General features: G+C 32.8%; 1 protein-coding gene across 50 annotated transcripts in view; it reads left to right on the top strand.

Annotated features, from left to right (window-relative positions):
- Positions 1-25,000, top strand: part of LOC106882306 (C-Jun-amino-terminal kinase-interacting protein 4) — a 249,052-nt gene that overhangs the window by 194,562 nt on the left and 29,490 nt on the right. For 18 of the 50 annotated variants that reach the window (XM_089365051.1, XM_089365048.1, XM_089365062.1 and 15 more), the window contains 9 exons: positions 4,706-4,768; positions 9,369-9,440; positions 10,274-10,505; positions 15,288-15,368; positions 18,022-18,089; positions 18,777-18,928; positions 19,115-19,286; positions 21,539-21,652; positions 23,744-23,794. In XM_089365051.1, coding sequence (XP_089221177.1) covers positions 4,706-4,768; positions 9,369-9,440; positions 10,274-10,505; positions 15,288-15,368; positions 18,022-18,089; positions 18,777-18,928; positions 19,115-19,286; positions 21,539-21,652; positions 23,744-23,794 — 1,005 coding nt within the window. The remainder of the gene's footprint in view (positions 1-4,705; positions 4,769-9,368; positions 9,441-10,273; positions 10,506-15,287; positions 15,369-18,021; positions 18,090-18,776; positions 18,929-19,114; positions 19,287-21,538; positions 21,653-23,743; positions 23,795-25,000) is intronic. The other 32 variants (XM_089365053.1, XM_089365068.1, XM_089365056.1 and 29 more) reach the window with 3 other exon arrangements.

Genomic DNA, 25,000 nt, shown 5'->3' with positions numbered 1-25,000 from the left:
ATGAATGATTTACTCTTATTTTTTTAGATACTACTAGTACTACTACAAATACTACTACCAGTATAAGTACTACTGTTATGATGGATTGTCAGAATTGTTAGAACATCCTACAAAATACCTTGCAGGATTTGTTCAAGCTCTTTACATTCTGAGAGTAAATACTTCCGAGGTTAACTTTGTCAGAGGTTTATAAAATGAAGGCCCAGTCAAATATTGGGATTGATGAATTTGTCTAACACCTTCCTCGAATCTGTGGCACAAGATTATAAATTTGAGGGAGATGCTGAGCTCAAATCCAGCCAAAGCAAAGTTTGTCCTTTTGGGATCAATAAAGAAAGTATCAATCAAGTACTAGTGGTGATTTAATTGCATACCTCACCTCACCCCAATTTCAGGTTTTGTACCTGCATTACAAATAATTATTATTAAAAGTGGTTGGCTGGCAGAATCATTATACACTGAGTTCAGATCTTTCCAAAGTCAAGTGCTGAGATTGCTGGTATCAACTAACCTCTCCCCTCAAAATTGCTGGTTTTGTGTTTAAACTTGAAACTATTATTATTATTGTTGTTGTAGTTATTAAGGTGTTGAGCTGGTAGAATCATTAACACATCTTTACTTCCAAGTTGAAAATTTCAGGCCTAATGCCTATAATAGAAAGGACTACTACTACTACTACTACTACTACTACTACTACTACTACTACTACTACTACTACTACTACTACTACTACTACTTGTTTTTGTACTTCTTGTTTTATATCCTGTAAGGTTGTATTCAAACACTATGGCCCTGAGGTACTTTAGAGAAGTTGTCACTTGATTGACAGCATTCTGTAATAAGTGAGTCATTCCAATTTGGACTGCATAAATATTGTTTGTTACCTAAGATACAGTTGGTGAACTTTTCTGTTCCTTTCTTCATGTGACATAATGCTTCTGTGACTACTGGTAATAATTTGATCTTCCACATTCAGTTCATTTCATCCTCCAGCTTCTCTGATTTTCATGGAATTATGCCTTACGAAATGTATTGCAATGTTGATAAGTATACACCTCCTATTCTTCCTATCCTTGATAACAATGTCAATCCTGCTTGTTTTATCTTCCTATCAGTGAGGAAGATCTTATTCCAGATGATGGCAACATCATTATTGTCATTGATAATATTTGGTTAAGTTTATACCACTTCTCACTTGTCTTGATTTCATAACTCCCACATATTTTCCTGTGTTATTATTCAAGTTTACATGTTTCATCTTCCAATAATTTTAAACACTCTCCTCTCTCTTCATCTCTGTCTGTGTTTGGCTTCTGTTAAATACTATTTTTCAGTGAAGCAAATTTCCAGTCTTGTTACATTCCATCTCTTGCTAACATTCTCATTTTCTTAATCATCTCTCTTTAGCCCTTTTGTTACCAACTCATCTGAAACCAATCCTCCTTCTATATGTGATAACAAACTCCTGCTTTATTAAGTGATCTAAATTAAAACATTCCCTGGTCCAAACATTAGTATAATAATGAGAGTCATTTTTTAAAATTTTCATTATTTCCAAAATTAGTTGAAACAAAGGTCATGTATTTTAATAGAAATCTGGTTACAAAAGGGTTAATCACCAAAAGCATTTTCCTTCATTTCTTTGATCTTTGTTTTCTTCTACATTTACATTCCACAAGACATGACAATTTCAAATTGGTTATTGGATAATTAACCATAGTAATGGCAGGCTGATTGGATCACACACAGGTGGTGATGGACTAAACATTGCCTCCATAATGATATGGTATTGGACCAAATATAACTTACATTTGCAGTGCAATAGTACATTCTTTATGTAATCATGTGTTGGAGGTTCACTAGTCAAGTTTTTGAAGAATTTATTGCCTACAATGTAAGTGTCACAAGATATTTCGTGAAAGTAATTCAACAAAATGTTTTTTAGTCAAAAAGTCAATCTCTCTCTTTCTACTCTAATTCTTGAAACTTGTTCCTCTAAAATATATGGAATGGACACTTTTCCATTTTACCCATTTGGAAAGTCCTACTGAAAATTCCTCACAGTTCATCAAATCTGAATTCAGGAACTTTTAAAAGTAAAGAATTATTATTGGATTTCATTTCAATGAGTGTGCTGGTGACAATAAAAAGGCATCATGTTGTGAAAAAAAAAAAACATGCTAAAAACTAACATAAAAAAATCTGTAAAAGGACATACAGAACAATAAAGTCATCAATTTTGTTGTTACTATTTGTGTGTGTTGGGAGATGACAGGCTGCAATATGTTGTGAGATACTTCAAGGCCCATCAAATCTCTACTATCATGGATAAATAATGAATGTAAAATAAATGTGGTGGTGGTGGTGATAATGATGATGATGATGATGACTGACAATTTGACTAAAAGGTTCTTAAAAATCAACTAGATAATCTTCTCAGAAAAACACAATGTTTAATATTGATTAATAAACATTGACTATGAATGAATAGATTCAACTTCAGTTTCTTTTTCTCATCAGATTAGTAAACAAAAGAAAAAAAAAATTTTAATGCAAGTGAGAAATTTTGTTGTAAATGAAATCGAATAACTTGTAACAGTACCATCATTTCATTTGGGTATATCTGTTTACATGTAGGTCTATACACCCAACACAGATATACTGAGACATATGCTGCTAACATATACAAATACATAATGGGTTTGGGAGCCATGGTGAATTAGCCCAGGGTTTTTTCATGATGATGTCATATAAATGCTTGAGTAAAGAGACATCACACACACACACACACACACACACACACACATCCACACCCACCCACACACACACAGAGTTGAATGACTAACTGATGTTAACCCTTCTCTCTGCATCTTGTTTGCCTCAAGGAATGTCTCCTGTTCATCTTCTATTTCTAATGCATACTAAATTTCTTTACTAATTATTTATACTAACGGTATATATACAAAACTCTGCACTAATACTCTGTATTTGAAATTCCATACTAATATACTATTCATTACTAATCTTTGCTTGTGCATCTTGGATTTAGAATTCTCTTTTATTATTTCATGACAGTTGAAGATTTTTGCCATGATAAATTTGAAAGAGAGGGAAAAAAAAGTGAGAGAGAGAGGAAGGGGAAGAAGAAGGGAAAAGAATAATAGATGATTGAATGTTTGACGAATTATTAATTTAAGTTCAGTGTTGAGATAGTTGTTGTTGTTGTTCTTATTATCCAGTGAACTGGCAGTATAGTTAGCACGCCAGACAAAATGCTTAGTGTCATTTCGTCTGTCCTTACATTCTGAGTTCAAATTTCACTGAGGTTGACTTTGCCTTTCTACCTTTCATCCTTTCAGGGTCGATAAATTAAGTACTTGTCAAGTGCTGGGGTTGATATAATCAACTTACTCCTTCCCCCAAATTTCAAGCCTTGTGCCTATAGTAGAAAGGATTATTATTATGATATATCAAGGTGGTGAGCTGGCAGAATTCTAAGCATGCCAGGCAAAGTGCTTAGTGGCATTCATCCATCCTTATGTTCTGAGTTCAAATTCTGCCAGTTGACTTTTCATCCTTTCAGGGTCGATAAAATAAGTACCTGTCAAGTACTGCCCTTCCCCAAAAATTTCAGGCCTTGTGCCTATAACAGAAAGGATTATTATTATTATATATGTGCAGTGGACAAAATGCATTACAGCATTTATTCTGCTTTTTAACATTCTGAGGTTAACTTTGCCTTTCATTCTTCTACTGTTGATAAATCAAATACCTGTCAAGAGTTAGGGTGGGTGTTTGATTTTCTTTTGTCAACTTAGCTTTCCACAAGATTTCAAGCTTTTGCTAATATTAGAAGCAGTTAGGAATGAACAGAATAACATATCAGCCAAGTACTGGGGTTGATTTAATGAAGTAACTCCTTTCCTATATTTAAGACTTGCACTTATATTAGAAACAATTACCATTATTAATTTGGTAGAATTATTAAAATATTAAGTAAAAAATTCCTTTCAGTATTTATTCTGGCACTTTGTTTTCTGATTTCATATCACACTGAAGTCAGCTTTGTCTTTAATCCCTCCATAAAGAAAATATTGACTAATCCCTACTTATAAATTTCTGACATTTTATATTGATGTCTGTACCTATTATTATTTTACATTGTGCAAAAGATGTATACACACATTTGAGTGTAATGTGTGTGTCTACATCTATATGATGGGTTTCCAGTTGATTTCCATCTACAGAATTGCAACCAAAGGTTATTGGTTAATTTGATGTATTGGTAAAATGCACAATGCTGGTGGAACCTAGTTATATGTGTACACACACACAACTACAAATATTCATATATATATATTGTGTGTGTGTGTGTGTGTGTGTATGTATAATCATTTTAGTTTGTGTACAACTATGGGTGTACTTGAAATAAACTGAAGTTTTTTTTTTCCTTTCTAAAATACTACTTGAGATATCTCATGACAATAATGTAATTAGATAGAATGAAAGCTAGCTTGCTAGATAGATATATATATATATCTTCTGCAAGTGAGTGTGAGAGAGAGAGAGAGAGAGAGATAGTAAGGACAGTGTGTGTGCAGATCATGAAATAACTCTGAAAAGAGACTTTAGAAGTTGTTTTTGTTGTGCTGTTGAAGAAAAATTGGAAATTGTTGACATTGGTGTGAAATGTTTCCTTTCACAGAGAGCAGTCCTGATGGCAGATCTTCATTGGAAACTGTCAAAGAAGCTGTTAAAACTCTGAAAGGTAACAAAAAAAAAAAAAATTGAAGATATAAATATGTATATATAATAAAAAAATTGAAAATTATGATGCTAAATATAGAAAGAATGAACCATAATATAAAAAGTTGTTTTAATTCATACCAAGATTGCACAATCAAATGAGATTTAATTAATATTTGCCACATTATTCACACATTCATCGTGATCATGATCATTGTCATCATCATCATTGTCATTGTATATATTCCAACACTGTTACCTTTTTTCCACTTTTTTTTGTTTTGTTTTTGCTTTCCCTATTTCCCTTCCTTCTGTGTTGTCATTCTGGTGGTGAATTGGTAAAGTAGTGCTCAAAATGTCTTATGCTATTCAGTTTCAGACTTTTGCATTCAGAGTTCAGATCTTTCTGAGGTTGACTTTACCTTTGATAACTTCTTGGGTTAATAAAATAAAGTACTAGTAACATATTGGAATTGATGTAATCAACTGTTATCGCCTCCTAAATGTGCTAAGTTAGAAAAATCTTCATCATCATCATTGTTATTGTTGTTGTTATTGTTCAGTAGTCTTATTTTAATTGCATGCCTTTACTTCTCTACCAACTGCAGTTTTTTGTACCTTGGGTATATTAAATGCAACAAATTGGCAGAATTGTTAGAGTATTTGTAAAAAGGCTTTATAGCATCTAATCTGGCTTTTGGTATTCTGAGGTGGCGAGCTGGCAGATTCATTGGCACTCCAGGCAAAATACTTAGCGGCATTTTGCCCGTCCTTACGTTCTGAGTTCAGATTCTGCTGTGGTTGACTTTGCCTTTCATCCCTTTCGGTAGAGGTGGGGGTGAGGTGGTCAATAAAATAAGTGCCAGTTGAGCACTGGGGTCAATATAATCAACTTACCCCATTCTCCAAAATTGCTGGCCTTGTTACAAAATTTGAAACCAATATTCTGAGTTCAAATCAACTTTCCCTTTCATTCATCTGAGGTCACTTAATATAAGGTACCAGTCAAGTACTGTGTTTGTACTTGACTGCTCTCCCTTCCCTCAAAATTGCTAGATTTGTGCCTTTGTTAGAATCATAATTATTATCATGACAATAAACTGACGGAATTGTTGGATTATGAGACAAAATGCCTTGTAGTAATTATTCTGATTTCAAAATCCCATCGAAATCAATTTTGCATTTTATCCTTCTGCAGCCACAGTTGTTCCATGAGGTCAGAGGATTTATGATAAAGGAAGGGAACGTTTTTGTTCACAATGACATGGACATCTGAAACCCATTAGCAAAAGTATGGTGCTAGCCAGCTGAAACCAAATTGTAGTGACGGCTGTTAGAGCATTTTGTAAAATTGTTTTATTTAGCATTTCTTCCAGTTCTCAGTATTCTGAGTTCAAATCCTACAGTGGACAATCTTACCTTTCATTGTTTTCAAGGATTAATAAAATAAAGTCCCAGTCAAGTACTGGAATTGATGTAATTGACTACTTGCCCTCCTAAAAATTGTTTGCCTTGAAACCATTAATGCCACATGGATTGAATTTGCCTTTCATCCTGTTTTGGAGGGGAGGGGTCAATAAAATAAGTACCAGGTGAGAGCTGGAATCAATGTAATTGACTTATCCTTCTCTTCTAAAAATTGCTGGTCATGTGCCAAAATTAAAAGAATTATTATTATTAATAAGGCAGCAAGCTGGCAGAATTGTTAGCATGCTGGGCAAAATGCTTAGCGGCATTTCATCCATTTTTCTGATTTCAAATTTGCCTTTCATCCTTTCAGGGTCGATAAATTAAGTACCAGTGAAACATTGGGGTTGATGTAAAAATTTCAGGCCTTGTGCCTTTAGTAGAAAGGATTATTATTATTTTTAGTGTAGTAGATTAGCATAATCATTAGAGTGCTTCGAAAAAATACCTCGCGGTATTTGTTCTGAGTCTATTTTCAGGTAAACTTTCTTAACAAACTCTACAGAACATTCCAATCTCCTTTAACCATTTGTATATATCATTACTCAGAGTCTCTAATGCACCAATTATTACAGGCACAACCTTTATAGTTTCCCTATTCCAAATTCTTGCAGTTTCAAATTTTAAGGGATTATATTTTTAAAATTTTTCATCTTCTTTCTTTACACTCCTGAAAACAAATGGACATGATGGATCAATCAGTAAGCAACTTTGCTTTTCCTTGTCTGTTATTGTTATATCTGGTTTATCGTTTTCTATCTTATTGGTTTGAATTGGAAAATCCCATAAAATTTTGCATTTTTCCAACTCAAGCTCTCCTTCAACCTGCTGATTATACCAAGTACTTCCAGTTTCAAATCCCCATTTCTGAAAAATCCCCCAGTGTAAAACTTTCACAACTTGGTCATGCCTCTATTTCTTATATTCACCCTGAGCCAACTTGTGACATTCTCCAACAGTGTATACGATTGTTTCATTCCAAATTTTACACACTCTACATTTTGTTGACACTTTCTCCCCATACACATATTTTCTCAAGCTGTTTCTTGATCTTGAGCTGCTCTAATAAGTCTCTCATTTTTCAATTGCCTTTTTTTGAACCAAGTCCAGGTTTTTGTTCTACATATATCCCCAGAGGCTTTCCAAAATCAACCATGCAAAGGTTACTCATTAATCTATTTAACATGCCCACTTTGAATTTCGTTCTTGTCCTTTTCTCCTATTCCTCAATTGATCACCTGTTGTTTATTCATTGCATTTAGTAATTTCTGTGTGCTGTTCTGTAAATATTCTGGTAGGCTTTTTCTTTCTATCTGTACACACTCTTCCACAGCAATAAAACCTCTTCCACCCAGATCTCCCTTCAAGTTCAACTGGCTAATATCAGCTTTCAATTGTGGGCTCCATACATAGTCAACCGCTTTCAAATGTTTCTGTCAAGTTTCTGTTTGTTGCTTTTTATCTGATTCACAATTCCAGTTCTGTACCTGATAACTGGCACTACTCTTGAATTTATTGCTTCAATGACAGTTGTTGAATTTGAGTTTGACTGTTATATTTTTTCACTCTCTTTGTGTACTCCCTATTTGTACTTTGCTTCATTTCTTCATGTTTTCTTTCATCTGCCTCCAGTATTCTTAAATACTTATATTACTATCCTTTCTCAACTGCTCTCATTGTTTGTCCATTTAGCATTTCAATTATTATTGTTGTTGTTATCATCATTATTATTATGTTTTTGCTGTTGCTTTTTTTATGCAAGCTGTTTCAAATCTCAACCCAGAACAAACACCAAACTGGACATTTTATTCTAGGTTTATTTATGTACAGCAATAATACATTTCGGGGAAAAGAGACTAATTACTGAGAATTAAGATTCTGTTAAAAGTTTGTTTTAATATTTGCATTTTTGAAAGATTTTAAAAGATTCAGATATTCTTAAGTGGAGAATGTTTTCCTTAGGATGTGGGCTGTATCTATGGGAACAATTTTCTTGTACTTCTGATAATTTGGGTTTCCTGGTAATTGACAATGATATTTAAGAGCACCATTTAGTATTATCCCTCAAAGCCCCAATGATTACATATTTGTCGTTCTTAGATGCCACAGTTTTGAAACCTCTATTTCAAGGTCTTTGTATTTACTTAACCTTCAAATGTTTTCACAGAGGTGTTGCAGTCTGCTGGGATTGATATATCTATGAGCAAGCATGCTTTTCCAATGTGATTTTCACCATAATATCTGGTCTGTTGGCCTAAATAGAATTCAGCCTGTAATGTGCCAAGTGCACCAATTACATAGGAATAATTGTCATCTTAGTCTTCCACAATCTTTTCATCACTCTAGCTAGGTTCTGATATTTCTCAATTGTCTTCAATTTGTTTGGTATCCGCTAATAATAATGATGATAATAATAATAATAATTTCAAATGTTGGCACAAAGTTGTTATTATTATTAATGTTAAAGGGGCGAGCTGGCAGAATTGTTAGTGCATCAGCCAAAATGCCTAGCGGCATTTTTTCAACTTTTTATGTTCTGAGTTTTAGTTCCACTGAGGCCATCTTTGTTTTTCATCTTTTTGTGGTTGATAAATATAAAATACCTATCAAGTATTGGGGGTCATGTAATTTACTAACATCCCCACCCCCTGTAATTGCTGGCCTTAATTTTCATAATTTATAAACTTTCATGAAAATGTGAAATAATTCTCTTTGGAACAGTGTATCTCAAAGCACTTGAAGCTATAAATAATAGAAAGTAAATATTGGGTTGGAAGACCCTTTGGGATAGAAAATTTTAAAGGCTACTCATTAATTATTGCTATTATTATTAAGGTGGTGGGCTGGCAGAATCGTTTGCATGCCAAACAAAATGTTGCTAAGCATTTTGTCCATCTTTATGTTCTGAGTTCAAATTCCACCAAGGTCAACTTTGCCTTTCATTGTTTCGGGGGTCAATAAATTAAGTACCAGTGAAATACTTGGTTTGATGTAACCAACTAGTCCCTCTCCCCCAAAATTTCAGTAGAATGGATTATTATTATTATTGTTGTTGTTGTTGTTGTTATTATTATTATTATTATTATTATTATTATTGCAACACAGTTACTGACATTTTATATTCAACTTTTCATTTACCTTTTTCACTATTGAAGAAAAAGTTGATGACACTAAAGAGGGTGACGATATCCCTGAAGATCGAGGAAATCCTGAAGGCAGTGAGTCAGGTAAAAATAATAAATAAATAAAAAAAATCCAGTCCCTTTTAAAAATTTTACAAAGTCACAATATAGAAATGGTAGTCAGGCACATCTATTTTTCATAAAAAAAAAAAAAAAAAAGGAAATACTTGTTTGTATATAACATTTGCTGTTTTATTTTGTAATATTTCATAATATTTTGCCTTTAAGTCTTACAGAAATTCTTTGTGTGGTCTTATGCTGGTAGGAAATTTTAATGTTTCTATATTATCTTTAGAATTAGTACGTCAACTTTAGAAATCTATTCTTTTTTTCATCAAAATGCTTTTTGTTTTCCTCTTTTTTTTTTTGTACATATCTTTTAACTTTCATGGTTTATATATTTATATTATTTTAATTGTTCTTTGTCTACATTAAGTACATGTTTCTGTAGATTTTTATATTTAAATTGAAATTAGTAGAATTTTTTTCTTTTTCTGATAGCCATGCATGATTTATGGTTTCAAACTTTTGCAAAAAATAGATTTTTGCTCATACTTTTCTTTCTTTCTTTCTCTCTTTCTCTTTCTTTCTTTCTTTCTTTCTCTCTTTCTCTTTCTTTCTTTCTTTCTTTCTTTCTTTCTCTCTCTCTCTCTCTCTCTTTCTCTCTCTCTCTTTCTTTCTCTCTCTCTTTCTTTCTCTCTCTCTTTCTCTCTCTCTCTCTCTCTTTCTCTCTCTCTTTCTTTCTCTCTCTCTCTCTTTCTTTCTTTCTTTCTTTCTCTCTCTCTCTCTCTCTCTCTCTCTCTCTCTCTCTCTCTCTCTCTCTCCATCATTAATATTACAAATATTTTGGGATGCTGATGTTTTCTCTACCTCTTCAGTTGATGCCCAAGGTTCATTGATAAAAGCAACTGGATCACCAGCATCGTCTGGCACTACTACACCAACGTCGAGTCCTTCACTGGGTCTTGAAAAACGTCTTCTCCAAGAACCGACGGAACTTGTGAAAGATGGCATTTCCACTCTCCCGACTGATAATGATTTGCAATATGAAGAAGTCGAAAAAATGAGCAGTGTCTTACCTACAATGTGGCTGGGCTCACAAAGTGGCAAGTAAGTACAGCAGAACAACTTTGTTTTAGTGGTGACTATGTCTATGTTGGAACTGGTGGTGGTAGCAATGGTGGTGATAGTAGCATCACATCAGAACAATGGTTGTGTAGGTTGTAAAGATTGAATGTTAATAATACCAATACACCATTACTGCTATCACTTTCATCATCGTCAGTGCTGTCATCAATTTATTTATATTTTGTCTCTTGCCTGACTAATATTTCTTAGATGTATGGAGAACATTCATAATTATCCTTATCAGTTTATTATTATTATTTCATTTATGTACAACAGATTAGACTGTTGGAAAAAATTCCTAACATTGGTCTACAACAAGTAACCTTAGATGCCATGAACCTTCCTGAGTATCCTAGCTATCCTTAGTAATACTGTTTTCTGGAGTTGCACTAAACTAGGTTTTATGCCTATTTCCTCAATCCATCTGTTCAAACCTTTAAGGATAGTTCCCAGTGCACCTATAACTACTGAGATACATTTTACCTGCACTTTCCATAGTCTCTGTAATTCAATGACTAGATTCTGGTACTTGGCTATTTTCTCTATACCTCTCATATTGACTTTCTCATCATTTGGGACTGTAAAATCAGTTACCTGGCACTTTCTATTTTCGTTGTCTACTACTACTAAATTTGGCCTTTTAGCTTCTATCATCATCATCATCATCATCATCATCATCATCATCATCATCATCATCATCATCATCATCAAAAGGATTGATGTAACTCTTCACAAGGGTAAACAGTGAAGGCGAAGGGCGCGATTCAATTGTAATAAATATTTTATTGGTTGAACGATATTTCGACAGTGTCGAGTTCAAAATAAGAAGTGACAAAAATGAAAATTATAGAAATTTAAATTTAATGTGTAAATGAGAGCAACCAATGTTCACATGTTGATGGAATGACATCATTAGTCTTTAAGTTTAAAGACAGAAAGAGGGAAGAAAAAAAAAAGAAAAGGAAAAATAAGAAGAATATTTAATCAAACAACTTTGTATAAATTTGTTGATATTCTTCTGTCATTTTATTCATTCCTCCAGGGCGTGATGTTAATAACCTACAAACATATTTCTCCTCATGCATTTTGAGAAGTGAAAGTGAAGCAGATTCAGAATATTTTCTGAGAATATGCACTTTCAAGTCTTTTCTGAAATTGCAGCCGTTTGAAGCAAAATGTTTGACAAGGTCTGTCAGATTGCTGTTATTGTGCCTGATATCATATCTGAGCCCATCAAATCTTTTGTTTGATTGTTCTGTTGTACAACCAACATAAATCAAGTTGTGTTTTATGCATTCTGCTGTGTACACCAAATGGGAATCTCTACATGTTCCACCTTGTTTATAAATCATAACATTTCTGTTATGATTCCTGATGGAATTCACTTGACTCATGTTGTTGCACAATAAACAGGGCTTACCTCTCATGTGGTAGCTTTCATGCAACACTTTTGAAATGCCAGCGAAATTTTGGTGCCAGTTAATCACTAAAGGAATTGTCATCTATTTCATTGTGTTTGCTAAAATTATGCGTGTAGGTTTGACTATCTTTGCTCATCTTAGCTATTTCATTTGCTATTTCCTTTAATCATGATTCACTGTAACAGCATTTGACATAATGATGTACAAAAACATTTGCAGTAATCCCCTATGTCAATATAAATCCATTTTATCCTAAAAAATTGGGATTTTGGATTTGACCGAATAATATGATGTGGATGATCGGAGCGGCGGTGGAGATAAATGTGGGATGACGTGGGCTTGTAAAATAACTCTGTCACTATTCTGTCTCCAGAAAACTTAACTTTTGTGTCCAAAAATTCAACGCTAGTTTTTGAAGAAGTAGACATAAATTTTATGTTGGACTTAAAGCCATAGTTTTTAGCATACAGTCACAGAAATGCAAGAAGTCAATTAAACTATCCTGCAATCCTTCCCAGACAAAAAATATGTCGTCAATGAACTGTAACCAAAGTATTGGTTCATGACCATGAAGAGATTTGAATGTCTGCAGTAACTGTGAAATTAATTGCTATGGGAGTACCCATGGTGCAACTCCTCATCTGGTGGTAAGATCTTTGTCCAAAGTTCAATAATCTACAGAGTATTCCATCAAATTTTCTTTGTCTAAACTTCATTGTGTTACTTTGTAACACAAATCACATTAATCTACAGAGAAAATTAAATATTCTTTTTTTTCCTTTTCTATAATTTTGAATTTTTATCACTTCTTATTTTGAACTTGACAAAGACAAGCTTACTGTTGAAATATTGTTCAACCAATAGAATATCTATTACAATCGAATCGCACTTTTCATCTTTATTATTATTATTATTATTATTATTAAGGCAGCAGGCTAGCAGAACCGTTAGCATGCTGGGTGAAATGCTCAGCCGTATTTCGAATGTCACTATGTTCTGACTTCAAATTCTGCCAAGGTTGACTTTGCTTTTCATCCTTTCAGAGTTGATAAATCAAGTACCAGTTAAGTACTGGAGTCAATATAACTGACTTAACCCATCCCCCAAATTTTGAGGCCTTGTGCTTCCAGTAGAAAGGATTATTATTATTATTACAAAATTAAATATATTTTTCATCTTTGAAAATCCCACAGGGCTGGGCTGGGAGTGGGGAGTTGAAAAACAAATTTGTATTGTTTTGTTATTTAAAAAAAAATTTTAATCTCCTTTGCCTCACAATTGCTGGCCTTGTTCCTAAATCAGAAATAATAATTAAGGGTAGTAAATTGGTAAAATCATTAGATCACCGGGGGAAAAAAATGCCTTGCAGTGTTTCTCCTGGCTCTTTATTTTCTGGTTTCAAATCCTGCTAAGGCTACCTTCACATTTCATTCTTTTGGGGTTGATAAAATATGACATTAGTCAAGTACTAATATATAATTCTTGTAATTGACTCACCCCTACCCTAAAAACTCTCAGCCTTGCATCTAAATTAGAAATAATTGTATATTATGTTTTCAACAACTTCATCTGAGTTTTTACTACAGCACCATATACACAACATTGTAGAACTGTGTTTGGATAGTGTTCCTGATGTTAGTTTAGTGTTTCACATATTGTATAGAATATGTACATTTTGTGTTGTATTGAAATGTTGGGTGATGTTTGTGTAGAATGTGTGTGAGTTGTCTTTTACAGCAGTGCTCATCAGAGCACTAGAATGTGTGTGAGTTGTCTTTTACAGCAGTGCTCCTCAGAGCACTAGAATGTGTGTGAGTTGTCTTTTACAGTGCTTCTTAGAGAAGGGGATAGTGGAAAATTTTTATAAAGGTATTGGGGTCAAAAGACAAGTAGCAGGGTGATATCTGTATCCGTACAGTTTTTTTTTTTAGTATTTTAAATATTATAAAAATAAATGTTAAATATAATACACACTTAGTATCTTCTAGGTGACTGTTAATTCAAAAAGGGTAACTATTTCTTTTCCAAATGAGGAGGGATTAAATATAAATTATGATCGTATATTAGTCACAATGACATCATTAACATTAATAATAAAAAATGAAAATGTAAGTAAGTAAATAAACCAAATTGAACACTTACCACAAATGCATGTAATTTTTAAACAAACCAAAGTATACTTTAAATAATATTGTCAAAATTTGTGGGTATTTCTGTACATGAAATAAAGGCTGTCACTGCATTTCTAGCAATTGGTAATGTTCTGATTTGTATGTACATGTATATGTGCATCCTTGAATGTTGTTCATTTTAGCTGTGAGTTCTCTGTTAATCTTGTAATCTAGCTATATGTATAAACAAGTATGTGTAAATTTGCATAATCACTGTGTAGTAAAAAGTTTGTTTCCCAGCCACCTGGGGCAGGTGTCTTCTACTATAACCTCAGACTGATCAAAAGCCTTGTGAGTGGATTTAGTAGATGGAAACTGAAAGAAGCCCATCATATATCCATCTATATATATCTCTCTCTGTCTCTATATATGTGGGTGAGTGTGTGTGTGTGTGTGTTGGTGTCTGTATTTGTCTCCTCCCTACCTTGCACTGCTTGGTTCATCCCCATAACTTAGCAGTTTGAGAAAGATAAAAGATATAAAAAATACAATTTCAAATTAAAATATAAAGATAAAACTTAAAATGGTAGCTATGGGAGTATGTGTGAGGCATAAAGATTATGTACCTAAGTTTGACTGATGCCATATGCTAAATATAAGGTCAGTAACTATGGTTAAGCAATAATGTATAAATTATTTGCTGATAGTAGTATGGTGTTCTGTTAAATAGTCATTTGTGTTAAACTAATACCCAGGACTAAATTTCTCTGGTCTGATATTGGGTATATATATTAACCCTTCCTCATTCAGGTTATTCTGTCAAATGTAATGCTTTTTCAATCACATTGTTTTTAATTAATCATGCATTATTTTGTTGCTTTGAAATTTTGATGATGTGATTGTATATTTTTATAATGGCATTGAAGTGTAGATGTGATCTGGCTGGTTATAACATAATGCAGGTGACATACTTGGGCTGGATATGGCCATTTTAAATGCTAAAGGGTTAAAAATAGAGATAGGTGTGCAGCATTGAATCACAGCAAGAATGGCATTGTTTTGATTCAGTGGTTTAAAAGAATGTTAGTAAAAGAAAAGGAGTGATAGTTTAAAATATTTGATTAACATTGAGGTAGTGGATGTGTTGTGTGAGTTGTGCTTATTTGTTTGTTCTTTCAGTCTTTGTTAAAAATTAATTAATTGATATATCATTCTTTCTGTCTGTTTTGCAGTTTGTATGTACATTCATCCGTGTCACAATGGAAACGATGCCTGCATTCTGTGAAACTTCCAGACTCTGTGTTAAATATTGTGTGAGTTTCTTTACCTTCAATTCAAGGAGAAAAAAGAATATATATATATATATATATATATAAGAAACACACACACACACACACATATATTAGGGTGTTTGGAAAGTAATTGCTTTTTTTCTCCATTATGAAGTATGTATCAACCAATCACTTCAGAGCCAAGGTCGAATGGGTGGGAACTGTCTAGAAATAGTATATCATCTCTTTTATATGGTAGTGTGTCATTCATAGTTATTTTGGTAATTAACCCCATGGAGGATAAGAGCTTTATGAAACAACATATTTGTCATTGCTTACTGTATGTTTTGTATGAAAAGTACTGCTACAGAAGCAATGAGGGACATTTGTGAAGTGTTTCTGGATGCAGTGAAAGCTCATACATGTCAGCTCTGGTTGAAAAGGTTTAAAGATGGCAATTGTGACATATCTGACAAGCTTCGTTCTGGAAGTTGACCCATTCTGAATGACGATCTTTTGAATGAGATCATTGTATCAGATCCACATCAAAGTACCAGAGATTTGGCGCAAAAAATTAATGTGTCATGTTCAACTATCCACAAACATCTCATGCAAATTAGGAAAACATGGAAAGAGGGAATTTGGGTCCCACATGAGCTTACGCTTGAGAACCAAATACAATGTTCCACCCTCTGAAGCAGTCTTCAAACCAGGAGTAACAATGTGTCATTTCTGCAGTACATTGTTGTAGGTGATGAAAAATGGGTTTTGTATCACAACTGAAAATGAAAAAGACAATGATTATCATGTAATGAGAGGCCTGTGCCAACACTAATACCAGAACTCCATCCACAAAAATCCTTGCTTTGTGTTTAGTGGAACATGAAGGGTATCATCCATTATAAACTTCTGGAATGTGGAAGAACCGTTAATGCAGATATTTATTGCCAACAACTTGATTATGGAAATGAAAAATTATGTTGAAAGTGGTTAGCTTTGGTAAACAGAAAACATATTATTCTCCAGCATGACAATGCATGGCCACACTCTTCAAAACAAACCAAAGAAAAAATAAGATCATTAGGATGAGAAGTTCTTCCATATCCTCCATACTCACCTGACTTAGCACATATGGAATTCCATCTGTTCTGATCTCTAGAACATTTTTAAGAGGCAAAACATTCAAAAACAGAGAGGAAGTTGAAACAGTTTTTCAGGGAAAGAAATAAGTTTCTTTTAACTTGGTATAAAAAAAATTACTTTCCTGTTGGGCTGCAGTCGTTGAAAATGATGGTGTTTACATTCTTGATTAAAACTATTCAGATAAACGTAGTTTACATTCGTTTTTATATCCTTTCTGGTAAAACACAATTACTTTCCAGTCATTCTGATACATATGCACACATAAGTATGTACATTGCTGCATCCAACAGTGGTTGAGTGTTACAAGAAACCTATTGACATCTCGTGAGCTGATAAATAGTTCACCATTTACACACCACACCACACCACACTCCAAGCACTTACCTTTCTTTTCAGTTCATTCATTTGTTGACATTGTGTTGTTCATATGTCTGGGACAGGGCTGCTGTTACACATGCACGTACACACACACACATGCACACACGCACACACACGCACACACACACATACACACATGCACGTACACACACACACACACATGCACATACACACACACGTGCATGCACACACACACACCCACACACACACACACACACACACACACACACCCACACACCAGTCTAGATGATAGCCAAAATTGCATCATCACAAAGTGTAATACCCCTTTTTAAGTTTCAAAATCTTTGTGGCCCTCATCAGTTTCCTGACTGCTAGTAACAGACATCACATTGAAATACTGTTTTCATATCTGGAATGTTACTGTTATTTTCTCGCATTAACATTCTTAACTGCATCTAAAAGATAACCAGCTGACTGATTCATTGACATTCAATTACATACATTCCTCTACCACTGTGACTCGCAGACTTGTTACTTCTAATATTGCTATTATGAAAGGCCCCCCCCCCCCCGTTCAACACTGAAGTAGCTAGTTATATATATCTCTGCAGCAGTATCAGATACTGCTGTTTTATTCATCATGCCCATATATCATGAGTTTTTCTTTTAGCAAACACAATACTAAGAGGTAAGCATCCAATAATCAATAATACCAAAATAACTTAATCCTTTAATATTCAGATTACTCTGTCAAATGTAATGCTTATTCACACTGTTTTGAATTAGTCATGTCATATCTCATAGCTTTGAGATATCAATGATGTGGTTGTCTGTTTTAAGAATGACATTGTAAGCTTTGTATGAGAGGCCAGATCTAGCCAGTTTGAACATAAAACAGGTAGAATATTTTAGCTGGATATGGCCGGTTTAAACACTAAAGGGTTAAATGTATTTGCAATACAGTTCAATTCTCATTTGGAATCAGTTAACTTTCTTGCACTGTTCAATAGCATTGAAAAAGGAATTAACATCACAATATCTCATATTCCCTTTCTTCTTCAAACAACACTTTCATACCCAATCAAAAATGCAAACCTTCAAATTTTAAAACAATTTTCAACACTTACAGAACAAAGTGTACCTTAGTTGTTAAATTTGTTTATTGTGTATCATCTCCTTTAACTAAGATGTCATTTAATTCAATTCTTTATAGGCACACCAAAGGCAGAGTCCTAGTAGCATTAGCAGATGGATCTGTGGCAATATTCCATAGAGCTTCAGGTAAAAAAAAAAAGAAAAAGAAAAATGAAAATGCAAGATTTTATTTCATTGTTGTCTTTTGTTTTTTAAACTACCTGCAAAAGAAAACTTCAACAAGAATACTCAAGTCTGAGAACAATTATTAGTTCTAACCTTTGCACGTCTTCTTCCCAAATAACAAGGTCAACACTTTTTGATATTTATTAGTTTGATGTTGCTGTAGGTTAATGCAAGTCATGAGTTTCAGTGAAATAAATCAAGTCATTTCTCTATCATTTTGACCTTTGGAGTACCTGAATCTTTTTATCAATATTTTACATTTTTTTCAACCTTGGATTTTCTTTATACATTCCTATGTTCTCATCTCAGTATCATTGAGCCAGTCTCTTCTTGGTTGGTTCTGCCACCACTTTCTCCTTGAATTAATCCATTTGTTGTACTGCACATTTGTTAGTTGTTATCACACTTATTGTTAACTTTTTATAGATGGAATATAATGATACATAATGGTATGTCAACTTGGCCTTAACTACACTTAAGCTACATAATTTAACAAAATCATAGTTTCAGTATGTTAATTAGCAGGCTCTGACACTTTATGGACTATAACTTTAAGATTACTGTAGTGTAAGACATTTTTAAAATAAAAGAATAAGTATTCTAGTCTGCTCGTTTATGTAAAATTAAAATGTAATCTTTTTCTTGCAGATGGCCAATGGGACTTGAAGAACTACCATCTTTTGGATTTAGGAAAACCATCACATTCGATACGATGTATGGTCCTTGTTGCAAACAAACATGTATGGTGTGGCTGCAAGAACAGTATCCATGTAGTGGATCCTCAGAATATGAAAGTAGTTGTAAGTGATTATTTTTCTTCTGTTTTATGTTTAGCCAACCACTCACTATATCAGTTTGTTACACTCTTCTTAAATTCTTGTTATTTACTGGTTTTCTTTTTTTCTTTTTGCATCGTAATTTTTAGTTTTCCCTTTATATACACACTCACACACACACACTGAATTATACCATTCTTATTTTTGCAGAAAAGTTTTGATGCTCATCCTCGGAAAGAAAGCCAAGTGCGGCAACTTGCATGGGTTGGTGATGGTGTTTGGGTGTCCATAAGACTAGATAGCACTCTTAGGTTGTATCATGCCTATACTTACCAGCACCTACAGGATGTAGACATTGAACCATATGTTAGTAAAATGCTTGGTACGTTTTCTCTGTCTCTCTCTTTTACTATTTCTTAGTATTTTAGCTATTTGCAGTTACTTAAATGTGTAAGTATCCATATGTTAGTACCTCTGGATTTATAATGTTTTAATCCAATTATCCAATGGATTTGCTAGTAAATAATGTTTGCATAAAGTGTTAATTTTATCTTAATTTAACTATAAGATTTGTTGTATAATTATTCAGGAAACAGTTTTCTGTTTTTGTTATATAAAATTTGCTGTCAGAAGGAATATTTTGCCCCCAAAAAACACTTTTTATGAAGCAAAATCTCTGGATTTCCTACATTTTCAGTTATGTTTAATGAATGAAATTCTGCAAGGATTAATACCCACCTACTGTAAATTGATTACTAGGTCTATGATCTAGTTATCAGATCCTTCTGTTTAATTTGTAATATTTTCTATAATACACATCCAATAGCTTAGTCTAAGTTCCTTTTGTACAGTTGACCCATATATCAGACAGTAAGATGTCTCCAATCATCCCAGTTTTTAGTATAGTTAACTACATCAGCTGCTTCAGAATTTCTTGGAAGGTGGTGCGTCATGTCTTTTAGGATCTCCTTCTCTTCTTTCATCTCTTTGGTGGTATCCATTGTACAGCTGTCTTGAGTATTCATTCTTCTGGCAGTTGAAAAACATAACCTGCAAATTTCACTCTTCCTTCTATCACAATCTCCTGCAGGCTGTGCAGATTAGCTCTTTTCAGGGCTTCAGAGTTTGTGATTCTGTTCATGTAGACACCATTATCCAACAACAGCTGAAAAAATTTAATATTTCCATTATAATATTTCATTTTTGGATTTGGTTTGCAAGATTCTTTATGTGAGTTTGTGTGTTGAAGCATATTCTGTTGTGTCTGGGGTGAGAGTCATTCTCTTTTGGTGCCTTATAATTTAACACACTCACTGGTAAAATTTCTACTTATTTCTTGTTTATTTTTCTAAAATTTTCAACCTTTTCAATAGTCAAAACTATTGAAAAGACACAACAAAAATTTTAGAACAAAATAAAAAAGAAATAAGTAGAAATTTTACCGGTGAGTGTGTTAAATTATAAGGCACCAAAAGAGAATGACTCTCCCCAGACACAACAGAATTTCCATTATAAGTTATTTTGAAAGTAAATCAGTGTATTTCTTGTATTGAGTGCTCTGATAACAAATTATACAATAAAAGCTATCTTATTTCAGTCAAGTTAGCTTAGGAAAAGATTATAAAACCTACTTGATGAATGTCTTCCATTAAATTATGAATAAGCCTCAGTTGTATCTCCTTTGTTTTTCTCCAGGCTACCCTTTTTTTCTTTCTTTCTTTCTTTCTTTCTTTCTCCCTCCCTCCCGTCCTCCCTCCATCCCTCCCTTCCTCCCTTCCTTCCTTCCTCCCTTCCTCCCTTCCTTCCTTCCTTCCTTCCTTCCTTCCTTCCTTAAAATATAGAAGCATAGTAGATACCTTCAAAAACAAAAGAAAAAAAGATAGTCATTAGAGGAATATCTTTGATCAAAGGTTCACTTAATCATGGTTTGAAACAACTTTAGAATAGTTGACATATTTAAGAAGAATATTACATTTTTTTTTATTCTTACAAGTATTAATGTAATATATTTTAAACATGATATAATTTATTTTTGTGAAACTAAAAAATCAATTGGTAGATTTATTGTGGAACCAGTTGAAAAAAAAAATGACCTTTAGGAATGATAATTTTTATTGGTCTTTTTCCAGCTTGTTTAACCTTTTGTTACCATATTTCTTTAGAAATAGCTTTTGAAAATAATGAAGAATTTAGTAAAATAACTTTGATGTTTTTAAACTGGAGTTTGGAACATGAATTAACATGAAATTGTGATGGAAGGTTTTACTTTAGATCACTTTAAAACAGAAAATTTGTAGCATAGAACCAAGCACAATCTCAAGCAGGTTTGTATTTAGTGATACTTATTTCACCAAAATACAAAATCTCTTTCAATATATAACTCCCCACCCCACCCCACCCCATTTAAAGGTAAGTTCCACATTTTAAGTTCCCTATAAACCAAATGAATCAGTGAGAGAACTTCCATAGGGTTGTTCTATCAGCTAGAAGTAGCCAAATGACCCTCAAATCACACTCTACCATCTTAATAAAAAAAAAAAAGGATGCATTTCTTTTAATATTGAATCTTTATAATCATTTGTTTCTTTAGTTGTTCTTTTTCATCATCAGTATTTTTTTTACTATTTCCACCAGGTACCGGTAAACTTGGATTTTCATTTGTGAGAATCACGTCTTTGTTGATCTCTTGTAATCGGTTATGGATAGGAACCGGTAATGGTGTCATTATATCAGTTCCACTCTCAGAAAGTAAGCTTTCTATCTTTGAATTTCATTGTTGCTATTGAATGCATGATGTCTATTGACCATAATTATTTAACACTAATGAAGGTATTAAAAAAAAAAAGGAAAGAAAAAACAAGAACATTGTTGTATTCTCTGGAGGTTCTGTATGAAATATCTTTTGAAATTCTTTTATCAATTCCTAATGGTTTTAATACTAATTAATGCTTACGCTTTTTTCCTAACAAATTTGGGGAAAACAAAATTAACATTGAATGCTCAATTTTACAGTAAAATACTTTTGAATGTTTATGACTTTAGTACGAAAGAGAAGAAAATATTGGCATAATGACTCTAAGGTTACAGGGTTTATAATACAGGATTACTGACAAGATAATGAGTTCAGCTTTAAACTTTTCGTTTTTGCAGTATCTGTTTGTCAAATTGCTGTGACTGACTCAGTTTTTTTTAGGTGGTGGTAGAGATGACATGTAGATATATATAACATTAGTTTCAAATATTTAATGTAAAAATTGTTCTTAACTGTGTGATAGTAGAAGGAAATATTGATTTGAAAAGCAGAATATTTCAGTGAATTAGATCAGTGAATAGTTTATAGAATCAAGACAAAATACCATTTATTACTCATGACCAGTTTGTTTAAAGACTGTGGAACTAATTAATAATAATAATACTATATGGGTAGGTCTGTGCAATAATTATTAGGGAAAATGGCTCTCCCAAAATGTACTCTTATTTTATTAATCCTGTATGGAGGGAAGACAAAGTTGATTTTGGTGGGATTTGAAATAAGAATGTGAGGAGCCAGAATATAAATAATAATAATAATAATAATAATAATAATAATGATCATCATCATCATGGGGATAATTTCAAATTTTGGCACAAGGCCAGCATTTTCAGGGGAGGGAGTAAGTCGATTACATTGACTCCAGTACTCTACTGGTACTTATTTCATCAACCCCGAAAGGATGAAAAGCAAAGTTGACTTCAGTAGAATTTGAACTCAATGTAAAGATGAACAAAATGCTGCTAAACATTTGGCTTAGCATACTAACAATTCTGCCAGCTTGCCTCCTTAATAATAATAATAATAATTCTTTTTATTTTGGCACAAAGTCAGCAATTTTAAATGGAGAATGTTAGTCTATTTTATTGGCCCCATTACTTGACTGGTACTTTATTTTATTGATATTAAAGCGGCTGGTTATTATTTTTCTCACACCTCCTTTGAAAGGTAGACTTTATTGTACACAGTTGAAATTTAAGTTAGTTTGGACATATGAGCATGTATATATATATATATATATATATATATATATATATATATATATATATATATATATATGTGTGTGTGTGTGTGTATGTGGTCATTTCAAAATATTTTACACTCACACCATCCACTCACACATTGATGCATTGACATTTTTTTCTCTAACAATATCTTTTTATATTTATTTCAATTTATTTTATTTGGCTATGAACTCTTAATTCTTTGCATGCTTCATTTATTTTGCTTGCAAGCTTCCTGAGACACTGCTGTTACCGTTTAAAAAAATAAAAATTAAGAAAAAGAGAAAAAAAATCATCTAATAAATTAACAAGAAAAAAAGAGATAAATTCGACATCTTAGTTAATGCTATATTTGTTTGGATGACATGAGCACGACACTGTCAGTACACACACACACACACACACACAATCAGATGATGTATGTCAACAGGCTGGCAATTACCTCATCTTTCTATCACTGCAATCTCTCTCAATGAATGTGCTTTATTTAATTAATTTAAAAAAAAATTTTTGATTACCTCCTGCCCCCATATATATATATATGTGTATGAATATATATGTACAGACGTCTACACATGCACAGGGTCTCCCAAAAGGAATGTTTGATTTTAAAATTGGGTTCATTACCTGTTTTATATTTTATAAGATGAATATATAAGTGTCAAGGGTTTTCAGATTGGAGTGTTAACTTTTGGGACACCCTATATATATATATATATATATATATATATATATATATATGTACGTGTGTATATATTTGGTCTCCCTTCAGTCTAAATTTTATGTATGATATATCTCTTTCAGGTTCTTTCTCAACAGCATCTTATTCGCACCAGGTGTGCTGGAAATTACTTGGTAAACAGACTATCGACTTATTCTTCTCTCTCTCTCTATTTCTCTCTCTCTGTCTGTCCTGTCAGATTTATTATTCTTCCTCTTCCTCCTATTGCTTCTTAAAGTATTTATACACCTTTATGAGAGAAGAATGCAAAAACAAAAACAAGAAAAGCAAAAAAACAAAAGCACCCTCAAAAAATGTTTTAAGAAAAAAACCCCTGCCCCACCACTTCCCAAAAAACATACACACACAGACACACACACACACACACAACTTTGTATGCGTGTGCACATGTATGTAAACAAGTGTGCATAAATCCATTTAAATTATATAGATATGTTTTTATGGTGGTTGATTTGGAGAATTGTTGCCTCTCACTTGCAGTGCTATTCTTCATTTTTATCTTCTGGCAAAAATTGTGGTAACATCCCTCAATTGAGGGCCCTTGATAAGATCTTGCCAGCAATGTGATACGATAAAATCCAAACATCCAGTCTTCAGTGACATGACTGTTTTTTTTTTACTATGCAAGGCCTCAACTCTACAAACAAAACAATACGAAACATGACTACCAAGAATGTGGCATGATAATCCTAAACACTCAGTTTGCATTAACCACCACCACCACCACCAGAACTAAATAGAAAAAAGAAGTACTCAAGACATGTATTTTCCTTTCTGTGGAATTGAGGTTTTACTTTTTTTTTGTGATAGTTGTGTGAAACAGATTAGCAATGGAAAGAAGCCTCAGCGTCATGTGTGTGTGTATATATATATATATATATATATATATATATATATATATATATATGTATATATATGTATATATATATATATATATATATATATATATATATATATGTATATATATATGTATATATATATATATATATATATATATGTATATATATATATATATATATATATATATATATATATGTATATATATATATATATATATATATATATATATATGTATATACATATATATATATGTAGATATGCAGGGCAGGGAATCATCAATTAGTAATAAAATTAGTAATTAACAATTTCTGCCGGGTAGCTCAGTATGAAAAAAACCTTCTTCGGTAAATAATTTATAATCATAAATATATAGGGATTGACAGTAACCTGTATGTTGGAGAAGCAGGTTACTGTCAATCCCTATATATTTATGATATATGTATATATATATATATATATATGTATATATATATATATAT

This window comes from Octopus bimaculoides, chromosome Z (genome assembly GCF_046866305.1).
Source record: "Octopus bimaculoides isolate indiv1 chromosome Z, ASM4686630v1, whole genome shotgun sequence".
Taxonomy (NCBI): Eukaryota; Metazoa; Mollusca; class Cephalopoda; order Octopoda; family Octopodidae; genus Octopus; species Octopus bimaculoides.
The sequence above is the reverse complement of the archived record's forward strand: the minus strand, read 5'-3'. Positions and strand labels throughout refer to the sequence as shown.